Source organism: Entelurus aequoreus, linkage group LG23 (genome assembly GCF_033978785.1).
Source record: "Entelurus aequoreus isolate RoL-2023_Sb linkage group LG23, RoL_Eaeq_v1.1, whole genome shotgun sequence".
Taxonomy (NCBI): domain Eukaryota; kingdom Metazoa; phylum Chordata; class Actinopteri; order Syngnathiformes; family Syngnathidae; genus Entelurus; species Entelurus aequoreus.
In genome coordinates, this window is record NC_084753.1 from 8,333,200 (window position 1) to 8,357,972 (window position 24,773).

General features: G+C 40.3%; 2 protein-coding genes and 1 long non-coding RNA gene across 6 annotated transcripts in view; 1 reads left to right on the forward strand and 2 right to left on the reverse strand.

Annotated features, from left to right (window-relative positions):
* Positions 1-4,056: 4,056 nt before the first annotated feature.
* The window catches only part of gabrg1 (gamma-aminobutyric acid type A receptor subunit gamma1), a 31,402-nt gene continuing 10,685 nt past the window's right edge, over positions 4,057-24,773 (reverse strand). The window contains exons 2-9 of the mRNA XM_062033896.1: positions 23,087-23,247; positions 19,388-19,455; positions 15,909-16,129; positions 15,562-15,644; positions 12,074-12,211; positions 11,827-11,979; positions 8,499-8,701; positions 4,057-4,373 (exon numbers count right to left, since the gene is read on the reverse strand). Coding sequence (XP_061889880.1) covers positions 4,092-4,373; positions 8,499-8,701; positions 11,827-11,979; positions 12,074-12,211; positions 15,562-15,644; positions 15,909-16,129; positions 19,388-19,455; positions 23,087-23,247 — 1,309 coding nt within the window. The 3' untranslated portion in view covers positions 4,057-4,091. The remainder of the gene's footprint in view (positions 4,374-8,498; positions 8,702-11,826; positions 11,980-12,073; positions 12,212-15,561; positions 15,645-15,908; positions 16,130-19,387; positions 19,456-23,086; positions 23,248-24,773) is intronic.
* Positions 4,146-19,981, forward strand: LOC133640459 (uncharacterized). Of its 4 annotated transcripts, XR_009824159.1 has the most exons (8): positions 4,146-4,396; positions 8,577-8,682; positions 11,823-11,904; positions 12,552-12,655; positions 14,225-14,480; positions 14,577-14,775; positions 19,603-19,723; positions 19,802-19,981. It is a non-coding gene; the product is annotated as an uncharacterized LOC133640459 (long non-coding RNA). The 4 variants fall into 4 exon arrangements; XR_009824157.1 differs by lacking the exon at positions 4,146-4,396 and having other exon boundaries at positions 7,991-8,682; XR_009824158.1 differs by lacking the exons at positions 4,146-4,396; positions 11,823-11,904 and having other exon boundaries at positions 7,991-8,682.
* commd8 (COMM domain containing 8) overlaps positions 23,241-24,773 on the reverse strand; it is a 201,074-nt gene continuing 199,541 nt past the window's right edge. Inside the window, exon 6 of the mRNA XM_062033894.1 lies at positions 23,241-23,254. The gene's annotated coding sequence lies outside the window, so the exon portion shown is untranslated. The remainder of the gene's footprint in view (positions 23,255-24,773) is intronic.

Here is a 24,773-nt window from a genome sequence, read left to right on the forward strand (position 1 = left end):
TATATATATATATATATTTTACATTATGTTTATTTTCACTAATATCTGTGTTTTTTTTTTGTGTTGTCAATATTATTACAAGGATGATATTTTAATACTTGTATATTGTTTTAAGAAAAAGAGGAATTATTATCATGGCTTTTGTTTTGTAAGTAATAATAATAGTTTTTATTTTGTTGCTATTGTTAAATTCTCTTAAAATGTTGTATTTAAATCATGTTCAATTGTTCCCGAAGAAGTTTGTCCACAAGAATATTTTGTTAAGTTGGACTTTTCCCTTTGCCTGACCTGACATGTTGAATCCTCAGATTGTTTCTACCGTGCTTGGTGTATATCGGTCCTTCTCAAACTGCGATACGGCTCCATCTAGTGGTACGCCGAATAATCACTTGGTTAAAAGTACCGTATTTTCCGGGACGATAGAGCGCACCGATATATAAGCTGCACCCTCCGAATTTTGGAAATCTTTTCTCCCCCCGTATGGTGTCTGTAACAGGGCAGTAAAACGGATGATCAAACAAAACAGAAGTCATGGTCATGGACCCACTAGCTGCGCAAGCTAGTTCTCCAATCAGCTAAACAGACTCAATAACTCCACGGTGACGTTTTGGTGAATTTACGAAATTAAACAAATGATGCCATTGTAAGCTAATAATGCTAACAAAAACAAACATATTTCCGGACGATAGAGCGCACCGATATATAAGCCGCACCCTCCGAATTTTAGAAATGTTTTTCCCCCCATATATTAGCCACACCGGACTATAAGTGGCAGATATATATGCGGTGAAATTAGTTATTTACACTGAAATATTGTTCAAATGTTCCTTAATTGTTTCCAAACGGTGTCTGTAACAGGGCAGTAAAACGGCTGACCAAGCAAAACAAAAGTCATGGTCATGCACCCGCTAGCTGCGCAAGCTAGCTCTCCAATCAGCTAAACAGACTCAATAACTCCACGGTGACGTTTTTGGTGAATTTACGAAAATTAAACAAATGATGCCATTGTAAGCTAATAATGCTAACAAAGACACACGTAAAACGCGAGCTAATAATTAGCGCATTAGCTAATGCTAACGACGCTAGTTGCATTACATTATGATAGCTACGTACAAATATGCATGGAAACACTCCTGCAGACGTCACACACGGGACGCTTTAGCAAGTAAAAAAAAAAATGTTTTAGTTATATTGTAAAACTTACAAACATCACTTGGAGAATCAATGCAAGTAGAAACGCTATGGATGGCCAGAAGGCGGAACAGGGCTTCCCTAGACTCCCGTTCAAACAGAAGGGTAAATGCACCTGCAGTGAGCGAACTGGTCTGAAAGATGGCGCCGTGGCACAAACAATAACACACATTTTCAGGGTTTTTTGGTTTTTTTAAGTCAGTGAAAAAAAATCCGTAGATTAGCCAACTCGACAGTGCGCCTTATGACCCGGTGCGCCTAATGTAAGGAATATTCCTGGTTTTGCTTACCGCCTCAAAGCCATTTTATTTGGTACATGGTGTAATGATAAGTGTGACCAGTAGATGGCAGTCACACATAAGAGATACGTGTAGACTGCAATATGACTCAAGTTAACAACGGCAACATTTTATATGTTCCATTGAAAATATAGAACGGTGCGCCTTATATATGAAAAAAAGATCGAAAATAGACCATTTATACGGCAGTGCGCCTTATATATGGGGGAGGGGAACGAAAAAAGACCATTTATCGGCAGTGCGCCTTATAATCCGGTGCGCCTTATATATGAAAAAAACTGAAAATAGACCATTTATCGGAAGTGCTTCTAAAGTCCGGTGCGGCAGATTTATGAAAAAAGATCGCGAATAGACCATTTATCGGCAGTGCGCCTTATAATCCAGTGCGCCTTGTATATGGGAAAAAACAAAATAGACCATTTATCGGCAGTGCGCTTTATAATCCGGTGCGCCTTATATATGAAACAAAGATCGGAAATAGACCATTTATCAGCAGTGCGCTTTATAATCCAGTGCGCCTTATATATATCGGGGGGGGGGGGAGAACGAAAAAAGACCATTTATCGGCAGTGCGCCTTATATATGAAAAAAACAACTGAAAATAGACCATTTATCGAAAGTGCTTCTAAAGTCCGGTGCGGCTTATTTATGAAAAAAGATCGCGAATAGACCATTTATCGGCAGTGCGCCTTATAATCCAGTGCGCCTTGTATATGGAAAAAAACAAAATAGACCATTTATCGGCCGTGCGCTTTATAATCCGGTGCGCCTTATATATGAAACAAAGATCGAAAATAGACCATTTATCAGCAGTGCGCCTTATAATCCAGTGCGCCTTATATATGGGAAAAAAAATAGACCATTTACCGGCAGTGCGCCTTATATATGGGGAAAAAACGAAAATAGACCATTTATCGGCAAGTGCGCTTTATAATGTGGTGCGCCTTATATATGGGAAAAAAAGTAGACCATTTATCGGCAGTGCGCCTTATAATACGGTGCGCCTTATATATGAAAAAGGGATCGAAAATAAAGTATTTACCGGCAGTGCGCCTTATATATGGGGGGAAAAACGAAAATAGACCATTTATCGGCAGTGCGCTTTATAATGTGGTGCGCCTTATATATGGGAAAAAAATAGACCATTTATCGGCAGCGCGCCTTATAATACGGTGCGCCTTATATATGAAAAAAAGATCGAAAATAAACCATTTACCGGCAGTGCGCCTTATATATGGGGAAAAAAACAAAAATAGACCATTTATCGGCAGTGCGCTTTATAATGTGGTGCGCCTTATATACTGGAAAAAAATAGACCATTTATTGGCAGTGCGCCTTATAATACGGTGCGCCTTATATATGAAAAAAGGATCGAAAATAAACTACTTACCGGCAGTGCGCCTTATATATGGGGAAAAAACGAAAATAGACCATTTATCGGCAGTGCGCTTTATAATCCAGTGCGCCTTAGATATGGGGAAAAAAACGAAAATAGACCATTTATCGGCAGTGCGCTTTATAATGTGGTGCGCCTTATATATGGGAAAAAAATAGACCATTTATCGGCCGTGCGCCTTATATATGAAAAAAGGATCGAAAATAGACCATTTATCGGCAGCGCGCCTTATAATACGGTGCGCCTTATATATGAAAAAAAGATCGAAAATAAACCATTTACCGGCAGTGCGCCTTATATATGGGGGGAAAAAACTAAAATAGACAATTTATCGGCAGTGCGCTTTATAATGTGGTGCGCCTTATATATGGAAAAAAAATAGACCATTTATCGGCAGTGCGCCTTATAATACGGTGCGCCTTATATATGAAAAAAGGATCGAAAATAAACTATTTACCGGCAGTGCGTCTTATATATGGGGAAAAAAACGAAAATAGACCATTTATCGGCAGTGCGCTTTATAATCCAGTGCGCCTTAGATATGGGGAAAAAAATGAAAATAGACCATTTATCGGCAGTGCGCTTTATAATGTGGTGCGCCTTATATATGAAAAAAGGATCGAAAATAAACTATTTACCGGCAGTGCGCCTTATATATGGGGAAAAAACGAAAATAGACCATTTATCGGCAGTGCGCTTTATAATCCAGTGCGCCTTAGATATGGGGAAAAAAACGAAAATACACCATTTATCGGCAGTGCGCTTTATAATGTGGTGCGCCTTTTATATGGAAAAAAAATAGACCATTTATCGGCAGTGCGCCTTATAATACGGTGCGCCTTATATATGAAAAAGGGATCGAAAATAAACTATTTACCGGCAGTGCGCCTTATGTATGGAGAAAAAAACGAAAATAGACCATTTATCGGCAGTGCGCCTTATAATCCGGTGCGCCCTATGGTCCGGAAAATACGGTAATTGATTTACAACCTAATTGCTGTATGAGATCAGGTGTTTTTAGCTAAAAACTAATCCAGTGAATGGAGCAGTTTTCTGGGCACAGAATGCTCATTTGACAGCATGTTTTCAAAGGGAAAGTCACATAATAATAATAATAATAATAATAATAATATTAATTAATAATACTAATAGCTCCTTCTCTGGAAAATGCTGCGGTATAAAAACAAACCCCACCAATCCCGGCTTCACAGGTACAGATAACCTATCCAGTAAACCACGTTGAAGAGGCCAAAGGCGGTGGGGAAGAATATTCTTGAGTAGGAGTCGATCTTGGACACGCGAACATGCATCCTGTTCTCTCGCCAGGCACCTGAGCGGCAGTCGTCGAAGCAGCAGAAGAAACCAGCGCAGTCTTTCCCGTCCAAACACTCGTAGGCGTGGTCGTCCTCCTCGTGGTAGCGCATGATGTTGTTCATCTGCAGCAGCGACGTTCCCCCGTGGAGACTCACCATGCTGGTGGTGTTGTGCTGGGGAGGGAAGCATACCACTTGTAAGACCACTGCATACCACTTGTAAGACCACTGCATACCACATGTAAGACCACTTGTAAGACCACTGCATACCACTTGTAAGACCACTGCATACCACATGTAAGACCACTGCATACCACATGTAAGACCACTGCATACCACATGTAAGACCACTGCATACCACATGTAAGACTACTGCACACCACATGTAAGACCACTGCATACCACTTGTAAGACCACTGCATACCACATGTAAGACCACTGCATACCACTTGTAAGACCACTGCATACCACTTGTAAGACCACTGCATACCACATGTAAGACCACTGCATACCACTTGTAAGACCACTGCATACCACTTGTAAGACCACTGCATACCACTTGTAAGACCACTGCATACCACATGTAAGACCACTGCATACCACATGTAAGACCACTGCATACCACTTGTAAGACCACTGCATACCACATGTAAGACCACTGCATACCACATGTAAGACCACTGCATACCACTTGTAAGACCACTGCATACCACTTGTAAGACCACTGCATACCACATGTAAGACCACTGCATACCACATGTAAGACCACTGCATACCACATGTAAGACCACTGCATACCACATGTAAGACCACTGCATACCACATGTAAGACCACTGCATACCACTTGTAAGACCACTGCATACCACTTGTAAGACCACTGCATACCACATGTAAGACCACTGCATACCACATGTAAGACCACTGCATACCACATGTAAGACCACTGCATACCACATGTAAGACCACTGCATTCCACTTGTAAGACCACTGCATACCACATGTAAGACCACTGCACACCACTTGTAAGACCACTGCACACCACTTGTAAGACCACTGCATACCACATGTAAGACCACTGCATACCACTTGTAAGACCACTGCATACCACATGTAAGACTTAGACACAATGAAGTTGTCAGGTTGTGTAAATGGTAAATAAAAAGAACACAACAAATCCTTGTCAACTTATATTCAATTGAATAGACTGCAAAGACAAGATATTTCATGTTCACACTGAGAAACTTTGTTAGTTTTTGCAAATAATCATGAACTTAGAATTTAATGGCAGCAACACATTGCAAGCGTTTCTGGGTGTTGTTGATAAATGGCTGTGGCTTTGCATAGTAGAGTTTTAACTTGCACTTACAGATGTAGCGACCAACTGTAGTTACTGACAGTGGTTTTCTGAAGTGTTCCTGAGCCCATGTGGTGATATCCTTCACACACCGATGTCACTTTTTGATGCAGTAGCGCCTGAGGGATCCAAGGTGTGTAATATCATGGCTTACGTGCAGTGATTGCTTTAGATTTTCTGACCCTTTTGATGATATTACGGAGCGTAGATGGTGAAATCCCTAAATTCCTTGTTGAGAAATGTCCTTCAACAATTTGCTCAGGCATTTGTTGACAAAGTGGTGACCCTCGCCCCGTCCTTGTTTGTGAATGACTGAGCATTTCATGGAAGCTGCTTTTATACCCAATCATGGCACCCACCTGTTCCCAATTAGCCTGTTCACCTGTGGGATGTTCCAAATAAGTCTTTGATGAGCATTCCTCAACTTTCTCAGTCTTTTTTGCCACTTGTGCCAGCTTTTTTGAAACATGTTGCAGGCATCAAATTCCAAATGAGCTAAAATTAGCAAAAAATAACAACGTTTTTCAGTGTAAACATGAAATATCTTGTCTTTGCAGTCTATTCATGTGCAATGACAATGTCGTCCCATCTTCTAATCATCCATAGCGTTTCTACTTGCAAGGATTCTTCATTCATCACTTCAAGCGACGTTGGTAAGTTTTACAATACAACTAAAATGTTTGTAAGTTTTACAATATAACTAAAACAATGTTTTCTTACTAAAGCGCCCCATGTGTGATGTCTGTCTTAGTGTTTTCATGCATATTTGTACGTGCTATCGTGATGTAATCAAGCCAGCACCGTTAGCATGAGCTAATACGCTAGCACGTTTACGAGTGTCTGTGTTAGTATCGTTAACTCACGACAGCATTCTTTTTGTTTCAGTTTCACAAATTCCTCAGTAAATTCACCAAAGCGTCACCGTGGAGTTATTGAGTCTGTTTAAGCTGATTGGAGAGCTAGCTTGACTTCTGTTTTGTTTGATCAGCCGTTTTACTGCCTTGTTACAGACACCATGGGCAAATAATTAAGGTATGTAAATAAACATTTAAAAAGTAGTTCTGTGTAAATAACTCATTTCATGCGGCTAATATGTGGAAAATATTTATCTTCCCTAAAATTTGGTGGGTGCGCCTTATAATCCAGTGCGCCCTATATGTGCAACAAAAACGAAAATAGACCATTTATCGGCAGTGCGCCTTATAATCCAGTGCGCCTTATATATGAAAAAAAGATTGAAAATAGACCATTTATCGGCAGTGTGCCTTATATATGAAAAAACAAAAATAGACCATTTATCGGCAGTGCGCCTTATAATCCAGTGCGCTTTATATATGAAAAAAAGATTGAAAATAGACTATTTTTCGGCAGTGTGCCTTATATATGAAAAAAACGAAAATAGACCATTTATCGGCAGTGCGCCTTATAATTCAGTGAACCTTATATATGAAAAAATATAAAAAATAGACCATTTATCTGCAGTGCGCCTTATAATTAGTGCACCTTATATATGAAAAAAAGATCAAAAATAGACCATTTATCGGCAGTGCGCCTTATAATCCAGTGCGCCTTTCATATGGGGGAGAAAAAAGAAAATAGACCATTTATCGGCAGTGCGCCTTATAATCCAGTGTGCCTTATATATGGGGGGAAAAAAAGAAAATAGACCATTTATCGGCAGTGCGCCTTATAATTCAGTGCACCTTATATATGAAAAAAATATAAAAAATAGACCATTTATCTGCAGTGCGCCTTATAATTAGTGCACCTTATATATGAAAAAAAGATCAAAAATAGACCATTTATCGGCAGTGCGCCTTATAATCCAGTGCGCCTTATATATGGGAAATAAAAAAGAAAATAGACCATTTATCGGCAGTGCGCCTTATAATTCAGTGCACCTTATATATGAAAAAAAGATCAAAAATAGACCATTTATCGGCAGTGCGCCTTATAATCCAGTGCGCCTTATATATGGGGGGGGAAAAAGAAATAGACCATTTATCGGCAGTGCGCCTTATAATTCAGTGAACCTTATATATGAAAAAATATAAAAAATAGACCATTTATCTGCAGTGCGCCTTATAATTAGTGCACCTTATATATGAAAAAAATATAAAAAATAGACCATTTATCTGCAGTGCGCCTTATAATTAGTGCACCTTATATATGAAAAAAAGATAAAAAATAGACCATTTATCGGCAGTGCGCCTTATAATCCAGTGCGCCTTATATATGGGGGGAAAAAAAGAAAATAGACCATTTATCGGCAGTGCGCCTTATAATCCAGTGCGCCCTATATATGAAAAAAAAAGAAAATAGACCATATATATATATATATATATATATATATATATATATATATATATATATATATATATATATATATATATATATATATTTGTATCTATATCTTTATACATCATCCATGGCATTTCTACTTGTAAGGATTCTTCATTCATCCCTCCAAGCAACGTTGGTAAGTTTTACAATATAACTAAAACAATGTTTTCAATGGTGCGCTCTATAGTCCAGAAAATAGGGTATATGGCTTCAGGTATAGTATATATGCACGATAAAAATACAGACCATTTACCATTCACGGGGCATCACTGGTGATATTTAGAAGGCCATTAACAGTTTTGTACTAGTACTTAATCGATTTATTAATACTGATTCATTAGCCGCGATAAACAAGTTAAAACTCTACTATGCAAAGCCAAAGCCATTTATCAACAACACCCAGCAAAATTTCTCTCTGCATTAAACCCCTCCCCAAACAAATTTCCAAAATACTGTAACAATTCTTTGTGTCCTTTTATTTTTGTTCACCTGACATGATTAAACCATTTCCTGTCATCTGGAGGGGTTTGCATTCACCTTATAGGCCTGCAAAAATTGTACAATTTAGGTTTTTATGTATTAAAAATGAGAGGTTCCTTACTTGTGTTTGGTTGTTGGCTTTAGCCTTCTTGGTCTGCCTGTTGCTGGTGAAGTAATGCAGGGTTCCGTACTCCATCAGGGCGGCAAAGGTGAAGATGAAACAGACGGAGACAAACAAGTCCATGGCGGTGACGTAGGACACCTTGGGCAAGGACTTCCTGGAGATGGTGCTCAGAGTTGTCATGGTGAGCACGGTGGTGATGCCTTCACACAAGAACGGATGGACAATGTTGTTACCTTGCTATCCCGATTTGTTCATTAGACATGAACTATGGTTTGAAAAACCGTCCGACCGTAACTCTCTAACAACTAAAGTTCCTTGGGTGAATAATGTAAAGTCACTACACCGGTATGTTTTAGTGCTTTCATGGTGAGTTTACTGACAGATATAAGTAAGAACTTTACACTACTTTATATTAGAAATGGCAACAGTGGAGGATGAATGTCACATAAGAAGAAGATAGAGAAAAAGAAGAAGCTTATCGACTACGGACTACAAAGGCGGACTAGCGCAAATTTTGTAGGACTTATGCAGATCCCAAATACAGATCAGCAGGTACCAGAAAGAAAGAAAAGTTGCTTTTGCATAATATTGCGAAACAAAACACCAGATAATATGTCTTACCTTATACACACACACCATAATAATACTCCTATGTTGAAGCACAGTCCTACTTGGCAACCTTGAGATCTCAGGTGGGGGGGGGGCTTGGTCGGGGGTGGGGTGGGGGGTGTTTGGGGGCGGGGGGCGTGGTCGTGGGCGTGGTTATTTACAGCTAGAATTCACCAACTCGAGTATTTCATATATATTTCATATATATATATATGTATGAAATACTTGACTTTCAGTGAATTCTAGCTATATATATATATATTTTTTTATTTTTATTTTATTTACATATAAAAAAAATAAAAATACTTGAATTTCAGGGTTCCAGTGGCTATCCATTAGATGGCAGTATTGTCCTGTTTAGCTTCTCCGTTCATGATGAGTATATCATTTCGGCCGCCATGTCTGTAATTTCCTCGTTCTTCTGCTTCGTCTCCTTGTTGTGTGCGCAGTTGTGCACTCTATAAAAGCCTTAGATGTTATGACGTCTTTGGGCAGGCAAGCTGTTTATATTGTGGGGAAAGCGGACGTGAGAACAGGCTGTCCCCACTCAGTCTCAGGTCCGCATTGAGCTGGAGGGGGCGTGGCCTCCAGCTCCGGCTGAATACCGGGAGTTTGTCGGGAGAAAATCTCTGCCGGGAGGTTGTCGGGAGAGGCGCTGAATACCGGGATTCTCCCGCTAAAAACGGGAGGGTTAGCAAGTATGAGCATAGTACAATCCATCAAGCGGTGTGGTTTCATAGCTTACCAAAGTCCTACTAAAACATTTTGATAGATTTTTTGAGCGCCGTGTGTAATGTTCTATATTTTCAATGGAACATCTAAAATGTTGGTGTTGTTTACTTGAGTCATATTGCAGTCTACACATATCTCTTATGTGTGACTGCCATCTACTGGTCACATTTTTAACTGTTTTTAACTTTTTAACTGCTTTTTATCTAACAAATTGTTCTTAAAGGCCTACTGAAAGCCACTACTACCAACCACGCAGTCTGATAGTTTATATATCAATGATGAAATCTTATCATTGCAACACATTTTAAATTTTCCTGAGGGAACTCTCCTGAAGGAATCAATAAAGTACTATCTATCTACATGCCAATACGGCCGGGTTAACTTATAAAGTGCAATTTTAAAATTCCCGCCACACTTCCGGTTAAAAAACTCCTTTGGATATGATTTATGCGAGTAACGTGAGAAAATCTACGGAAGTGGTTGGACCCCATCGGACCCGATAGAAAATCCTCTTGTTTTCTTCGACAAAATTCCACAGCATTCTGGACATCTGTGTTGGTGAATCTTTTGCAATTTGTTGAATGAACAATGGAGGCTGCAAAGAAGAACGTTGTAGGTGGGATCGATCGGTGTATTAGCGGCTAAGTACAATACTTACAGCAACACAACAAGGACTACTTACTTAGAAGACGCCTAGCCGATGCTTGCCGCCAAACCCACGGATGAAGTCCTTCGTCGCGCCGTCGATCGCTGGAACGCAGGTGAGCCCGGCTGTTGATGGGAAGATGAGGGCTGGCTGGCGTAGGTGGAGCGCTAATGTTTTTATCATAGTTCTGTGAGGTCCGGTTGCTAAGTTGCTGAATTAGCCTTAGCGTCGTTAGCAACAGCATTGTTAAGCCTTACCAGGCTGAGAATTTTTAACCGTGTAGTTACATGTACATGGTTTAATAGTATTGTTGATCTTCTGTCTATCCTTCCAGTCAGGGGCTTATTTATTTTGTTTCTATCTGCATTTGAGAACGATGCTAGCACGTTAGCTCAGTAGCTAAAGAGCTTCACCGATGTATTGTCGTGGAGATAAAAGTCACTTTAAATGTCCATTTCGCGTGCTCGACTCTCATTTTCAAGAGGATATAGTATCCCAGGTGGTTTAAAATACAAATCCGTGATCCACAATAGAAAAAGGAGAGAGTGTGGAATCCAAAGAGCCAGCTTGTACCTAAGTTACGGTCAGAGCGAAAAAAGATACGTCCATCACTGCCTCTCAAGTCCTTCACTGTAACGTTCCTCATCTACGAATCTTTCATCCTCGCTCAAATTAATGGGGTAATCGTCACTTTCTCGGTCCGAATCTCTCTCGCTCCATTATAAACAACGGGGAATTGTGAGGAATACTAGCTCCTGTGACGTCACGCTACTTCCGCTACAGGCAAGGCTTTTTTTTATCAGCGAGCAAAAGTTGCGAACTTTATCGTCGATTTTCTCTACTAAATCCTTTCAGCAAAAATATGGCAATATCGCGAAATGATCAAGTATGATACATAGAATGGATCTGCTATTCCCGTTTAAATAAAAAAAATCATTTCAGTAGGCCTTTAAGATCATTTGTATTTGCTTTTTCAATGTGTATTTTACCTCGGTTTTAAATGTTATTTTTCAGTATGTCCTTTGCCTGTATTGCTTTGTTCTTCAATTGTGGTTGTTTTAAAGGGCTTTATAAATAACGTTGGTATGGTATGGTATTTATAATTTTTCCATGTACCAAATAAAATAGCTTCGAGGTCGGTAAGCAAAACCAGAATTATTCCGCACATTAGGCGCACCGGGTTACAAGGCGCACTGTCAAAATTTGAGAAACAAAGTATTTTAAGTGCGCCCTATAGTCCGGAAAATACGGTAGTTTGATGTGCTACAATGCGGATGAAGGTGTTGAATGAACATGATTTAATAAGCAGAATAGCATAACATTATTTTTTTTAGAAACCTAGAGATGTGCGAGCAGGGACAGCATCCTTGTTGATCCAGAAGGAGACCCAGGACAAGACCACAATCATACTGCAAGGTATATAGGTCTGGATGGTGAAGTAACCCATTCTCCGACTCAAGTCAAAAAAGATTGTCATGACGACATATTCTCCTAGAAAGAGTACAGTCACACAACAAGAAGTTAGGCAGGGCAAGGTGTAACATTCGAGTGATGAAAGTGACACAAGAGGTCTGTCATTTCCTACCTGACTGGGTGTGCGCCACATCCGAGGTATTTCTCATCCCTACAAAGGCAAACTGGTAAAGTCTCCAATAACGCTGGTCGGCCACTTCCACCGCTCGTCTTTGCCATCGATACAAGATTTCATTCCGAGGGTAACCGTCTGTAGGACACCACACATGTTCCTTAGTCCGGAGGATATCGGACAGAACAGTCTCATGTGTCAATCAGGGGAGGTACCGAAGCATGCCGGAGACACAACACAACAATTGAGATGGAACTGACAAGTTGTGTCTCGTGAAATTTCATCAAATACGCATAGTGTCTGAAATGCAAATGGAGAAATACGTTTTTGATCCCTGTTGATTTAGTAAGTTCAGTAACGGTTCAGAATTGTTGTAGTGTAACAGAAAGCAGAGACCCTCTCCAGGAAAAGGGTTAAAGTACCACTGATAGTCAAATTATCCTCTGCATTTAACCCATCCCCTTATTCCACACACTAGGAGGTGAGGGGAGCAGTGAGCAGCAGCGGTGGCCGCGCCCGGGAATCATTGTTGGTGATTCAACCCCCAATTCCAACCCTTGATGCTGAGTGCCAAGCAGGGAGGTAATGGCTCCCGTTTTTATAGTCTTTGGTAGGACTCGGCCGGGGGTTTGAACTCACGACCTACCCATCTCAGGGCGGACACTCTAACCACTGGGCAGGTTTTGAAAACTGTAATAGTGTAAAACTGCTCGTACGAAGCGGATGACAATCTATAAAGCATTCTATCAACCATCCAAACACTTCCCTGCAATGTATCAATTGCAGAGGATCAATCAATGTTTACTTATATAGCCCTAAATCACGAGTGTCTCAAAGGGCTGCACAAGCCACAACGACATCCTGGGCTCAGATCCCACATCAGGGCAAGAAAAAATTCAACCCAATGGGATGACAATGAGAAACCTTGGAGGGGACCGCAGATGGGAAATGCTCAGTCATTCACAAACAAGGACGGGGCGAGGGTCACCACTTTCGCTGTCGGGAAACTCCGCCTCCAGTGATTCAAACTCCGTCCCCAGTGATTCAAGCCCCGCCCCCATTGACTCGAGTACCCCCCCAGTGATTCAAGCCCCTCCCCCAGTGACTTTGGCCCCGCCCACCACTCTGGAATTTTTTTCTGGACCTCCTCAACAATCTCTTGTTGGAAAGACAAAAGGACTGTTTAGACCAGGGGTTGGCAACCCGCAGCTCTTTGACCACTCTGATGCGGCTCAGCTGCATACCTGCCGACCCTCCCGACTTTCCCGGGAGACTTCCGGCTCAGCTGCATACCTGCCGACCCTCCCGACTTTCCCGGGAGACTTCTGGATTTCACTGCCTCTCCCAGACATCTCCCGGGGCAAATATTCTACAATTTTCATACTAACAATAATAATAAGGGAGTGCCGTGATGGCACAGCATTTTACACCCTCTACAACATGTACAAACAGCGTGTCAGCCCAGCCACATGTTGTATGCAGCTTCTGCTTGCACTCGTAAGTGACAGCAAGGCATACTTGGTCAACAGCCACACAGGTTACACTGACGGTGACCGTATAAAACAACTTTAACACTCTTACTAATATGCGCCACACTGTAAACCCACACCAAACAAGAATGACAAACACATTTCAAGAGAACATCTGCACCGTAACACAACATAAACACAACAGAACAAATACCCAGAATCCCATGTAGCCCTAACTCTTCCGGGCTGCAATATACACCCCCGCTAACGACGAAGACATCGTCCTCCTCGTCTCTGGCGGGCCTTTCCCTGGCGCCGCCATCCTCCTCGTCTCCAGCATCGTCGCCCCTGCGACCTCCGGCTGGCCGGCCACACAGGCGGTCATCAGGCGACCGCACGAGGCGCCCTTCGTGGCCAGTGCATGGACACTTTTTGCGGCAACAGCAGCAACGCCCAGGACAGAGGCGTGGAACTCGTAGGCTGCTGTGGTTCTGGCGCCACTCACGTCCGCCTTTCCGCCGGCCAAGGAGGTGGCCGTTCCTTGGTCGCCCGTCTTGCCTGCTGCAGCGGCGTTCTACTCGCTGCCGCCACCAGACTCGTCTCCGGTGGATTCGGGGACACTTGGACCAGTTCACCCCTCCGCCCTCCCTTGACTCTTGATCTCTGTGTTCTTCTGGTCCAGTTTTAGGACATGTGGAAGCTGTCCATAGGATGGGGGTACTGCCACGGCCCAAGCGCACCCCAGTGGGCATTCATCTGTGCGCTGCGCTGAGCACACCTCCAAGAGTGCGCCGGCGCGCGCCGCTGCTTCTGCAGCAAGCAGCTGCATTCAATCGCCAATCAGCAATCAACACACCTGTCGCTGAAGAGCTGTCCTGCCTTCTTAAGCCAGCGCAACCTGCTATCCTGTGCCAGAATGTAGCGACCTGTCCTGTGCAGTAAGCTGAACCTATCAAGCTCTATGCACTCTTTCTCTCTCTGTGTTTCTCCCCCTCCGTGTTCATTTGTCTCGTGTCCTCCTGGTTCCCTTCCAGCAGCATACCTCCGTTCCCGTGTGTGTGTCGTCTCCCCATATTCCCTGTGCTTCCCTGGCTGCCTCTTGGATCTCGACCTCCTGCCTGGAAACGGAACCTTTGACGCATCGCTGTTGCCCCCGACTTCCTGCCTGCTCACGGACCTCCGAGCCTGTCTTGCCCCCCCTCTTGGACTTCCGCACCTCGCTCAACACTCCTGGTAACACTCCTCCGTTAATCACTACACATAGTTGCACACATATGCATTTTGGTTTAGTTACACGTGTCTCCTCAGTTACCAAACCTTTACTGAGTGTTGTTAAAAGGAAAGGCCATGTAACACACTGGTAAAAATGACCCTGTGACAACTTTTTTGCAATGTGTTGCTGCCATTAAATTCTCAGTTCATGATTATTTGCAAAAAACAATTAAGTTTCTCAGTGTGAACATGAAATATCTTGTCTTTGCAGTCTATTCAATTGAATATAAGTTGAAAAGGATTTGTTGTATTCTCTTTTTATTTATCATTTACACACGTGACAACTTCACTACTTTTGGGTTTTGTATTTAAGAGTTGAAAAAGTTAGTTTTTTGTGGCGGACTTTTACTGATGTATGCTCATTTGATGAAATTCGATTGAACTGCAATACTACAGATATCCATCAAACCCATGAAATGGTCACTGGCATATGGACAAACCATGAGAGGGTAAAGCACAATGCAGGAGACAAATGAAGAATGACGCATACAGCATGAGTCAGGCTGCTGAGGTTGTATAATTCATTATGTCTGTCAAAGCAAATGGTACTAGATGACATCCTCTCGCCACTGGTGGAGCAAATAATAGACTGGCACAGGTTAGAGAGGGCAGCCTAAAGCAGATGGATCTTTTGGCAGGGAGAAGAAATAGGCTTAGCCCACAAAGGAGCCTGTGTCGCCAGGCAAGGTTAAGTTGAAGTCAAGATGGCAGGTTAATAATGGAAGAGGAAAGCATTTGACCACCTACAGCTTGAAAACTCCAGTGGACACGAGTGCTCATCCATTGGAAAGTTATGCAGCTTAAGGTAACACTCCGCATTAATAGTCAACCTGACAACAAAAGAATCGTGACAGAGAAAAGGCAAGTCTCAGCATTTTTTTTCCCCTGCCAAGCGTGACCAAACATACATTTTCTGTGTTATCACACCAACAAATGCAGAGCAAACACTGACAAGATCAAAAGGGTGGTCACCTAAGAGAGGACAAGTACAGATGCAGACGCTACAGTAGCACAAACAACAAATGTATTCCAAGAAGCTCGTAGCTGCAAAGGATACAAGAAGGTTTGGCAGAACAATTGCTTAACGGTCTTACCTTAGCGTGTACATCACTCTCCCATTGCTCCACAGCCTCAGTAGACGGTTGGGTGTGGTGATCCAGTGTGCGTCGGATTTCCTGGAATTCCGGAAGAATGTGTCGGGAATCCAGATTTTGCCTACCATGTTACTGTTGAGCATGAGTAGTTTCATTGAGCTGTTGAACTTCAGTCTGCTGTCATACCATGTCTGGGCAAAGAATATATCAATCGTGTATTCCTGTAAAAGATAAAAGTGTCATTAGTTTGGGGATTCTGTTAAGGTGAGTTCAAGGACTGGTTAAAGGACAGACTCTGGGTGTTTCGCTGCAGACTTTGCTGCTGTTCGTCCCAGTCAGTTCTACGGACTAGCACACCGGAGCTAGGTAACGTTAGCCTGAGATACAGGGTTGTGGGTGTCCTTTGCCACTGGATGCTTCGGCGTATAAATCATGAGAATGCTCCCACCAAGTAAAGGTCCGACATCGGAGGAGTTCAAGAAGATAAAGCTCTCTCTCCTCTCCTTGTCCGGCAATGTGACTGAACGCAGCAGGAGCAACCTCTGGGGCTACTGGAGGAGGTGAAACAACTACGCGGGAAAAGAACAGCGCATTGTCGATCTGGACCAGCTGGAGCAATGCTGCCGCATGAATGATGTGGTCATCACCGGCATCAAGATTAGGCCCAGCTCCTACGCGCATGCATTTGCCGTGGACAGTGGGGAACCCAGCAACCAGGAGGCACAGTCGGTGGAGTGACAGGTGGCTGCCTATCTCCAGACCAGCAAGATAAATCCCTGGAGCTCATCCAGACTTGTCACCAACTGCCCACCAGCGGACATCATGAGGTTTACCAATCATAAAAAGAAAATGCCACTTCTGAAAAAAGGGCGCAAACTGAAAACTGAAACAGAAAAGGAAAGGGTGGATTGGTTGGGCCAGAGGTCTTGCCTCAAGTAGAGGAGTTTAAGTATCTTTGGTTGATCTCCTTGAGTGAGGGAATTGACAGGCAGAACGACAGCATCTGCAACGTGCTGCTTCCACTGTCGTGGTGAAAAGAGATGAGACGGAAGAGAAAGCTCTCAATTTATCAAGACTTACGTTCCTACTGATGTGTATTTCTGCTCTTTTCACCCCCTCCCGAGGAGAAGGGCGACACGGCAGTGCGGCCGGATCAAATGAGGCGTCGGGGACGCTTTGCTGAACAAAAAGTTGCTTTATTACAAGTGAGCGTCATTATACAGGACTGCAGTACCTGGAGCTTTCGCAGCCATACAGGAGGACAGACTCCACAGAGGCGTGGAATAGACTCAGCTTTATGTGTCAGGAGAGATTCGAGCAACACACTCTTGACATACCGTTCAGGGCCCTCCACGTTAGTGCCTTCCTGACCTTAAGGTCTTGTTCTGTGTAGTTCATCCAGGAACCCAAGTACTTGAAGTCATTGACCTCTCGCAGAGCGTTGCCATCTGATGTTGTTATTGGCGGGTGGTCCGTTTGTAGGTTATAGGTGATTACCTCAGTTTTCTTTGCGTTCAGTCTGAGGCCAACCCTGGCACATTCCACCTCCACTCTGTTCAGGAGTTCCTGTGCCTGCTCCACGCGATCAGCCAACAGACAGATGTCATCTGGGTAGTCTAGGTCTGCCAGGGCTACAGCAGGGGTTCTTCTAGACCTTCTTGGTGTAATTGTGAAGCCAAGCTCCTGCTGCCGCCCGTTGATGGCTTTCCTAAGCGCGTAGTCCAGAGCTATGATAAAGAGGAAGGGGGTGAGAGTGTCTCCCTGCTGCACCCCTGCCAGGATTTCAAACTCCTTGCTGATGCCATCTGGGGTTACCACCTTGGCTCTTGTGCCCTTGTACATGGCCTCTATGGCCCGGAGTAGATTTGGGGGGACCCCGTAAGCCTTGAGGATTCTCAGCAATATGCCTCTGTCTATTGAACCAAATGCCTTTTTGAAATCAATGAAACACAGTTCTGCTGTCAAGTTGTTCTTCTTCACCTCCTCAATGATCCTCCTTAAGGCCAGGATCTGGCCTACCGTGGTCCTTCCCTTTCTGAAGCCATTTTGGATGTCCCTCAGGTGTGGGTCAATGGCGTCCCTAATCCGGTTTAATATCATGGGGTTGTAGGGCTTCGGTATGACACATATTAGCATTAGCTAATATGTCAACACGTTTAAGACGTGTGTCTTACAGCCGCGTTCTTTTTGTATTGTTTCACTTTCACAAATTCCTCACTAAACTAACCAAGACGACTTATCGAGTCCGTTTAGCTGATTGGAGAGCTAGCTTGCGCAGCTAGTGGGTCCATGACCATGACTTCTGTTTTGTTTGATCTGCCGTTTTACTGCCCTGTTACAGACACCGTTTGGAAACAATTACCGGTAACATATTACTACACAATTTTTTAATGCATTTTATTAGTCGATTTTTTTTAACTAAAATGTTAAAAAAATATATGCTAAATTGCAATAATTTCCCCTCTCAATTTAGTGTATTTTACTGTAAATGGAAAAACAGTACTGCTGTTTTTAAAAAAAGGCAGCTCAGTTGCCAGAATTTTACAGTAAAATGTAGCTAGAGGGTCCATGATGGTGACTTCTGTTTTGTTTGATCAGCAGTTTTGCTGCCCTGTTACAGACACTGTTTGGAAACAATCAAGATATGTAAATGAACATTTACATATTATCCCTGTGTAAATAACTCATTTCACAACATATACATCTGCCGCTTTTTGTCCGATGCGGCTAATGTATGGAAAAACTTATTTTTCTTCTAAAATCTAGTGGTTGCGCCTTTATATACTGATGCGCTCTATAGTCTGGAAAATACGGTAACCTAATTGTTTCTAGACGGCGCCGGCAGCAAAACGGCTGATCAAACAAAACAGAAAATTCATTGATGTCCTTATTAAGATGAATACAATTATTATTATTTTTTTAATCAGGATTCTTCTTCTTGTACTTTGTAAACACTGAACGGATCATTTTAGTACCATGTTGGATTTCTTTGCTTAATCCATTCCATAATTTAGCCGCTAGCAAAAGAAAAATCCATAGATGAGCAGCACCCTGGTATAAACCGCAGGGTTCAAAGCTTGGGGAAAAAGAAGATATGCTAGTACGACTTTACTCTTTATTTACTACTGTTGATGATTATTGTCAATGGCCAACAAAGTGGAGACATGTTGTTATATTTTATATTATTATGTTCAAATGAACATGCACAATTTGCAATAAATCCCCCCCAAAAAAATAATTTAAAGTGGAATTTATGATGTGAAGTCATTCATTAAGTCAATATTCCTAACAAAATTGATTTTGCCTCATTGTTTTTTGAGCAATAACAGCTTCAAAAGAAAAAATATATAATAATAATACAAAAGTATTGTATTATTAGAGCCAACATTGCAAGTTTTCTTGTTACATTTCACCCTTTTTTTTTTAAGAGTATTTAATTGTGGCATGTGAGCAGATGATGCAGGAAGTGGGGGTCTCACCATGTTTATGGGGTCCACTGGTCCAATGCTGTTGATGTACACGGCTGTTTCAATCACAGTCGGCCTCACTGAGAGAATGAGAGGAATAATAAAGTCACATATAAAAGATAATTAAGTCACGTATAAAAGATAAAGCGTCTCTCTCCCACGTCATTTGTCCTCAACTCCATCAGACTCTTATTTTGGCGTTTTCCTGTCTGCGCTCTGTGTTTCAGCCAGCTTGATCGGGAGACTCGGGGTGCAGCAGTGAGGCGGGTGACGCCTTTACGTCGTCTAATGCGGGGGCGTCCAAGTGGTTTTCACCGAGGGCCACGTGGCAGTTATGTTTTTCTAAAAGTGAATACTATTATTACACCATTTGTTTATGCATGTTATTAGTAGTCCATGACCATGACTTCTGTTTTGTTTGATCAGCCGTTTTACTGCCCTGTTACAGACACCGTTTGGAAACAATTAAGGTATGTAATTATGACACCATTTTTTAATGCATTTTATTAGTCGATTTTTTTTTTTCAACTAAAATGTAAAAATGTTTTGTTTATTTTACTGTAAATAGACTGCTGTTATAGTACTGCTGTTTTTATGGTTAAAAAAATAAAAAATAAAAAGCTCAGAGTTTTACTATAAAATAAAAATAAAAATTCTGTAAATAAAAAACCTGCAATTTTACAGTAAAATTTTGCCATCAGAGCTTCTTACTTACTAAACCATATTATTACACAATTTTTTAATGCATTTTATTAGTCGATTTTTTAAAACTAAAATGTAAAAATAATACAGTAAGTTGCAATAATTGCCCCTCAAAATGTAGTGTATTTTACTGTAAATGGAAAAGCCGTACTGCTGTTTTTATGTTAAAAAATAAAAATAAAAGAGCAGCTCAGTTGCCAGAATTTTACTGTAAAATAAAATAAAAAAAATTCTGTAAATAAATAAAAAACCTGCAATTTTACAGTAACATTTTTTATCATCAGAGCTTCTTACTTACTAAACCATATTATTACACAATTTTTTTATGTAATTTATTAGTACATTTTTTTTAAACTAAAATGTAAAAAAAATACGGTAAGTTGCAATAATTTCCCCTCAAAATGTAGTGTTTTACTGTAAATGGAAAAACAGTACTGTTGTTTTTATGGTTAAAAAAAAAGAAGGCAGCTCAGTTGCCAGAATTTTACTGTAAAATGTACTTCTTTTTTTTTCTGGAAATAAAAAACCCTGCAATTTTACCATGACCATGACTTCTGTTTTGTTTGATCTGCCATTTTACTGCCCTGTTATAGACACCGTTTGTAACATAATATTACAACATTTTTTAATGTATTTTATTACTAGATGTTTTTAAAACAAAAATGTAAAAAAAAAATGTTTATTTTGCAATAATTTCACTTAAAAATGTAGTGTATTTTACTGTAGATGGAAAAACAGTACGGCTGTTTTTGTGGTAAAAAACAAAACAAAACGGCAGCTCAGTTGCCAGAATTTTACTGTATAATGTCCTCTTTTTTTCTGTAAATAAAAAACCCTGCAATTTTACAGTAAAATTGTGTCTGTTTGGGTTTTTTTTTTTTAGGTTTTTTTTAACCACAAATCAACAAGTGTAGATTTTTCCGTGTATTACTGTAAATGCCAAAATGGCACCACCGTTTATTACAGTAAACTTTTTTTTTTTCATTTAGAGAAAAATGTTTCACATTTTGACCATGAAATCTATTGCTACAATTTCATGGATAAGTTGCTTTGAAAACATTATTATTAGTATTTATTTCTATGTAAAAAAAAAAATGCTTTGAATGTTTGATCTTATATTTTTGCATAATTATACGATATTACCATCATTTGGGATTACATGGAGTTAAAATGATTACACCATTGAAATGAGTGATGTGTGGATCGATACTGAAATACCGATACCGCCGTTACCAGATCTTGATGCTCTAATATCGATTCACAAATCAAAATATCGATACTTTTGATACTTTAGGTCAGCGGTGCCCAAACTTAAATTTATTACAGGTGACTAAGTATATTATTAGTTATTATTGTTCAGAACATTTCAGCTTTTTCTCACTACATATCGATCTGTTTGCTCTTTTCTATAATAATTAAATAAATAAAATAATAATAATAATAATAACAATAGGATTGTGTAACTGCATAACTTAGTGTGTTAACAAGTTTGCCTCTATGGAAATATTAATGTTAATTCACACATTTAACACTGTTTATTATGCTTGTTGACGTTGTAGTATTATTAAGTGTTTTATTAACTAACTAAACTTTGTTTATATTTTAAGTATATTTTATTTTTCCACCAAGAGCCACATACTGAAAAGTCAAATATGGGGGGGGGCATTTTGATATGTTTTTAATTGAATAAAAAAATGCTAAAAACATATTACATGTAGTTAAAGACAGGCGCGTGTCGGTCCTGCCTTCTTAGGCCGGTGCAGACCTGCGTTCCGGGCCAGAACGTAATCATCTGTTTAACAGGAACCCCGTTCCTGTTAAACGAGCTGTGCGTCTCATTTTCCTCATTTGTTCCTCTCTGGTTCTCTGGCTTCCCCCTTGGAGCTCGACCTCTCGCCTGGACACGGATCTCCTACGCCCCGCTTTAGCCCCCCGACTTCCTGCCTGTCTCACGGACATTCGAGCCTGCCTTTACCCTCCGGGACTTCCGCCTTTCGCTCAACACTCCCGGTAACACACTCATTAATTCCTACACATAGTTTCACACCATACACCCCTTGGATTTTTGTCACACTCCATTCTCTAGTTTATAGTAGTATTGTTTATTATTATATATACATATATATAGTGTTTATATATATAGTAAATCATAGAACTACTACTCCCCCTTGTAGTGTGTGCCGTCTACTCCCACCGGTACATAACAATATTATCATTAAATAATAGTTTATACATTTTGCTCTCGTCTGGACAAGGACCTCCTACACCCGGCTATAACCACCCGACGTCCTGCCTGTCTCACGGACATTCGAGTCTGCCTTTACCCTCCGGGACTTCCGCCTTTCGCTCAACACTCCCAGTAACACACTCATTAATTCCTACACATAGTTTCACACCGTACACCCCTTGGATTTTTGTCACACTCCATTCTCTAGTTTATATTAGTATTGTATATATATATATATATATATATATATATATATATATATATATATATATATATATATATATATATATATATATATATATATATATATATATATATAATAAATCATAGAGGTACTACGCTCCCTTGTGGTGTGTGCCGTCTACTCCCCTTGGTACATAACAATATTATCATTAAATATGTTTTTTTCTTACATATTTACTGTTTTTTTAGATGGACGTCTTACCTGAAAATACACAACTTTTAACATTTTAGCAGACACGTCAGGTGTATTTGCACAAGGTATGGGATCAGTGCGATACCACTAATGCAAAGTCAAATTCAGGCTGGTTCCCGCGATACTGATCCCATACCTTGTGCAAATACACCTGACGTGTCTGCTAGGAACCAGCCTGAATTTGACTTTGCATCAGTGGTATCGCACATCACTAATTGAAACGATGGACTCTTACAAAGAATAATTCTTCTTCTAACTCCCGTCGTTGTTTTTGGACTCTGTTTTTGACTTTTGACAGATCTGAATGTGGGTCCACAGGGCTTTAATAAAGAAATGGGGTACTTGCCACCAATGTCAGGTCGTAGCTTGTTGTCGTAACCTTGTAGAAGTTTATTTAGTATCATGGTCACATCACTTTCATAGACCTTGGGAGACAAGACCCAGGTCTTATTTATGGGCACATCTTCATAATCCTCTTCTTCTTGTTTGCCAGCCCCAAGCGCCACACTGGAGGCAAATGAAAATAGGACATTTCAAATGAAGAGTGACAAAGGGACGACACGTGGAGTCTTAGGCCACGACATGCTAGATCAGGGGTGTCCAAACCATGAGTTCAACCAAGCCTTGCACTGCAGAGTGCTTTCAAACTAATCTTAAATACCAGGCAGACTCTGAAAGCTACAGATCTGCTGCTGTTTTGTGGACAAATGTGAGTAATTCACCCTTTAATGTACTTTGACACAATCCAAACAACCTTCCCTAGTCATAGTGCAAAAAAAAAGAAAAAAAGAAGCTAATTAACAAAAAGGTCAATACACATAACACAACCTGCTCACTGAACTTTTTGGATATTATGAGAAACGTCCAAACACCATAAAAAAAATGTTCAAAATGACACCTGTTTAAATTCATTAGAGTGCATGATGGGAAAAATGTCAAACTCTCTCCACACTTATCCATGTTTGGCTCCTTTTAGCTGCTTGATATTTCTGATTGATTACACAACTTTAAGAAAGTCGTCACAGAAGTAAACAAGGAAGGAGTCGAACTTTCACTTACACTTTATGTCCAATTATATTAATTATATATCAATTATATTAATATAATATGTACACACACCTACATACATATATATATATACATACAGTATACATATATATGTATATATATATATATATATATATATATATACTGTACATACATATATATACATACAGTATATACATATATATACATACAGTATATATATATATATATATATATATATATATATATATATATATATATATACACTGTACATACATATATATACATACAGTATATATATATCTACACTGTATATGTATATATATGTTATGTGTATATGTATATGTTTACAGTATGTACACTACCGTTCAAAAGTTTGGGGTCACCCAAACAATTTAGTGGAATAGCCTTCATTTCTAAGAACAAGAATAGACTGTGGAGTTTCAGATGAAAGTTCTCTTTTTCTGGCCATTTTGAGCGTTTAATTGACTCCACAAATGTGATGCTCCAGAAACTCAATCTGCTCAAAGGAAGGTCAGTTTTGTAGCTTCTGTAACGAGCTAAAGTGTTTTCAGATGTGTGAACATGATTGCACAAGGGTTTTCTAATCATCAATTAGCCTTCTGAGCCAATGAGCAAACACATTGTACCATTAGAACACTGGAGTGATAGTTGCTGGAAATGGGCCTCTATACACCTATGTAGATATTGCACCAAAAAACTAGACATTTGCAGCTAGAATAGTCATTTACCACATTAGCAATGTATAGAGTGTATTTCTTTAAAGTTAAGACTAGTTTAAAGTTATCTTCATTGAAAAGTACAGTGCTTTTCCTTCAAAAATAAGGACATTTCAATGTGACCCCAAACTTTTGAACGGTAGTGTATATATATATATATATATATATATATATATATATATATATATATATATATATATATATATATATATATATATATATATATATATGTATGTATGAATATACAGGGCTCGAGTTTAACCACGG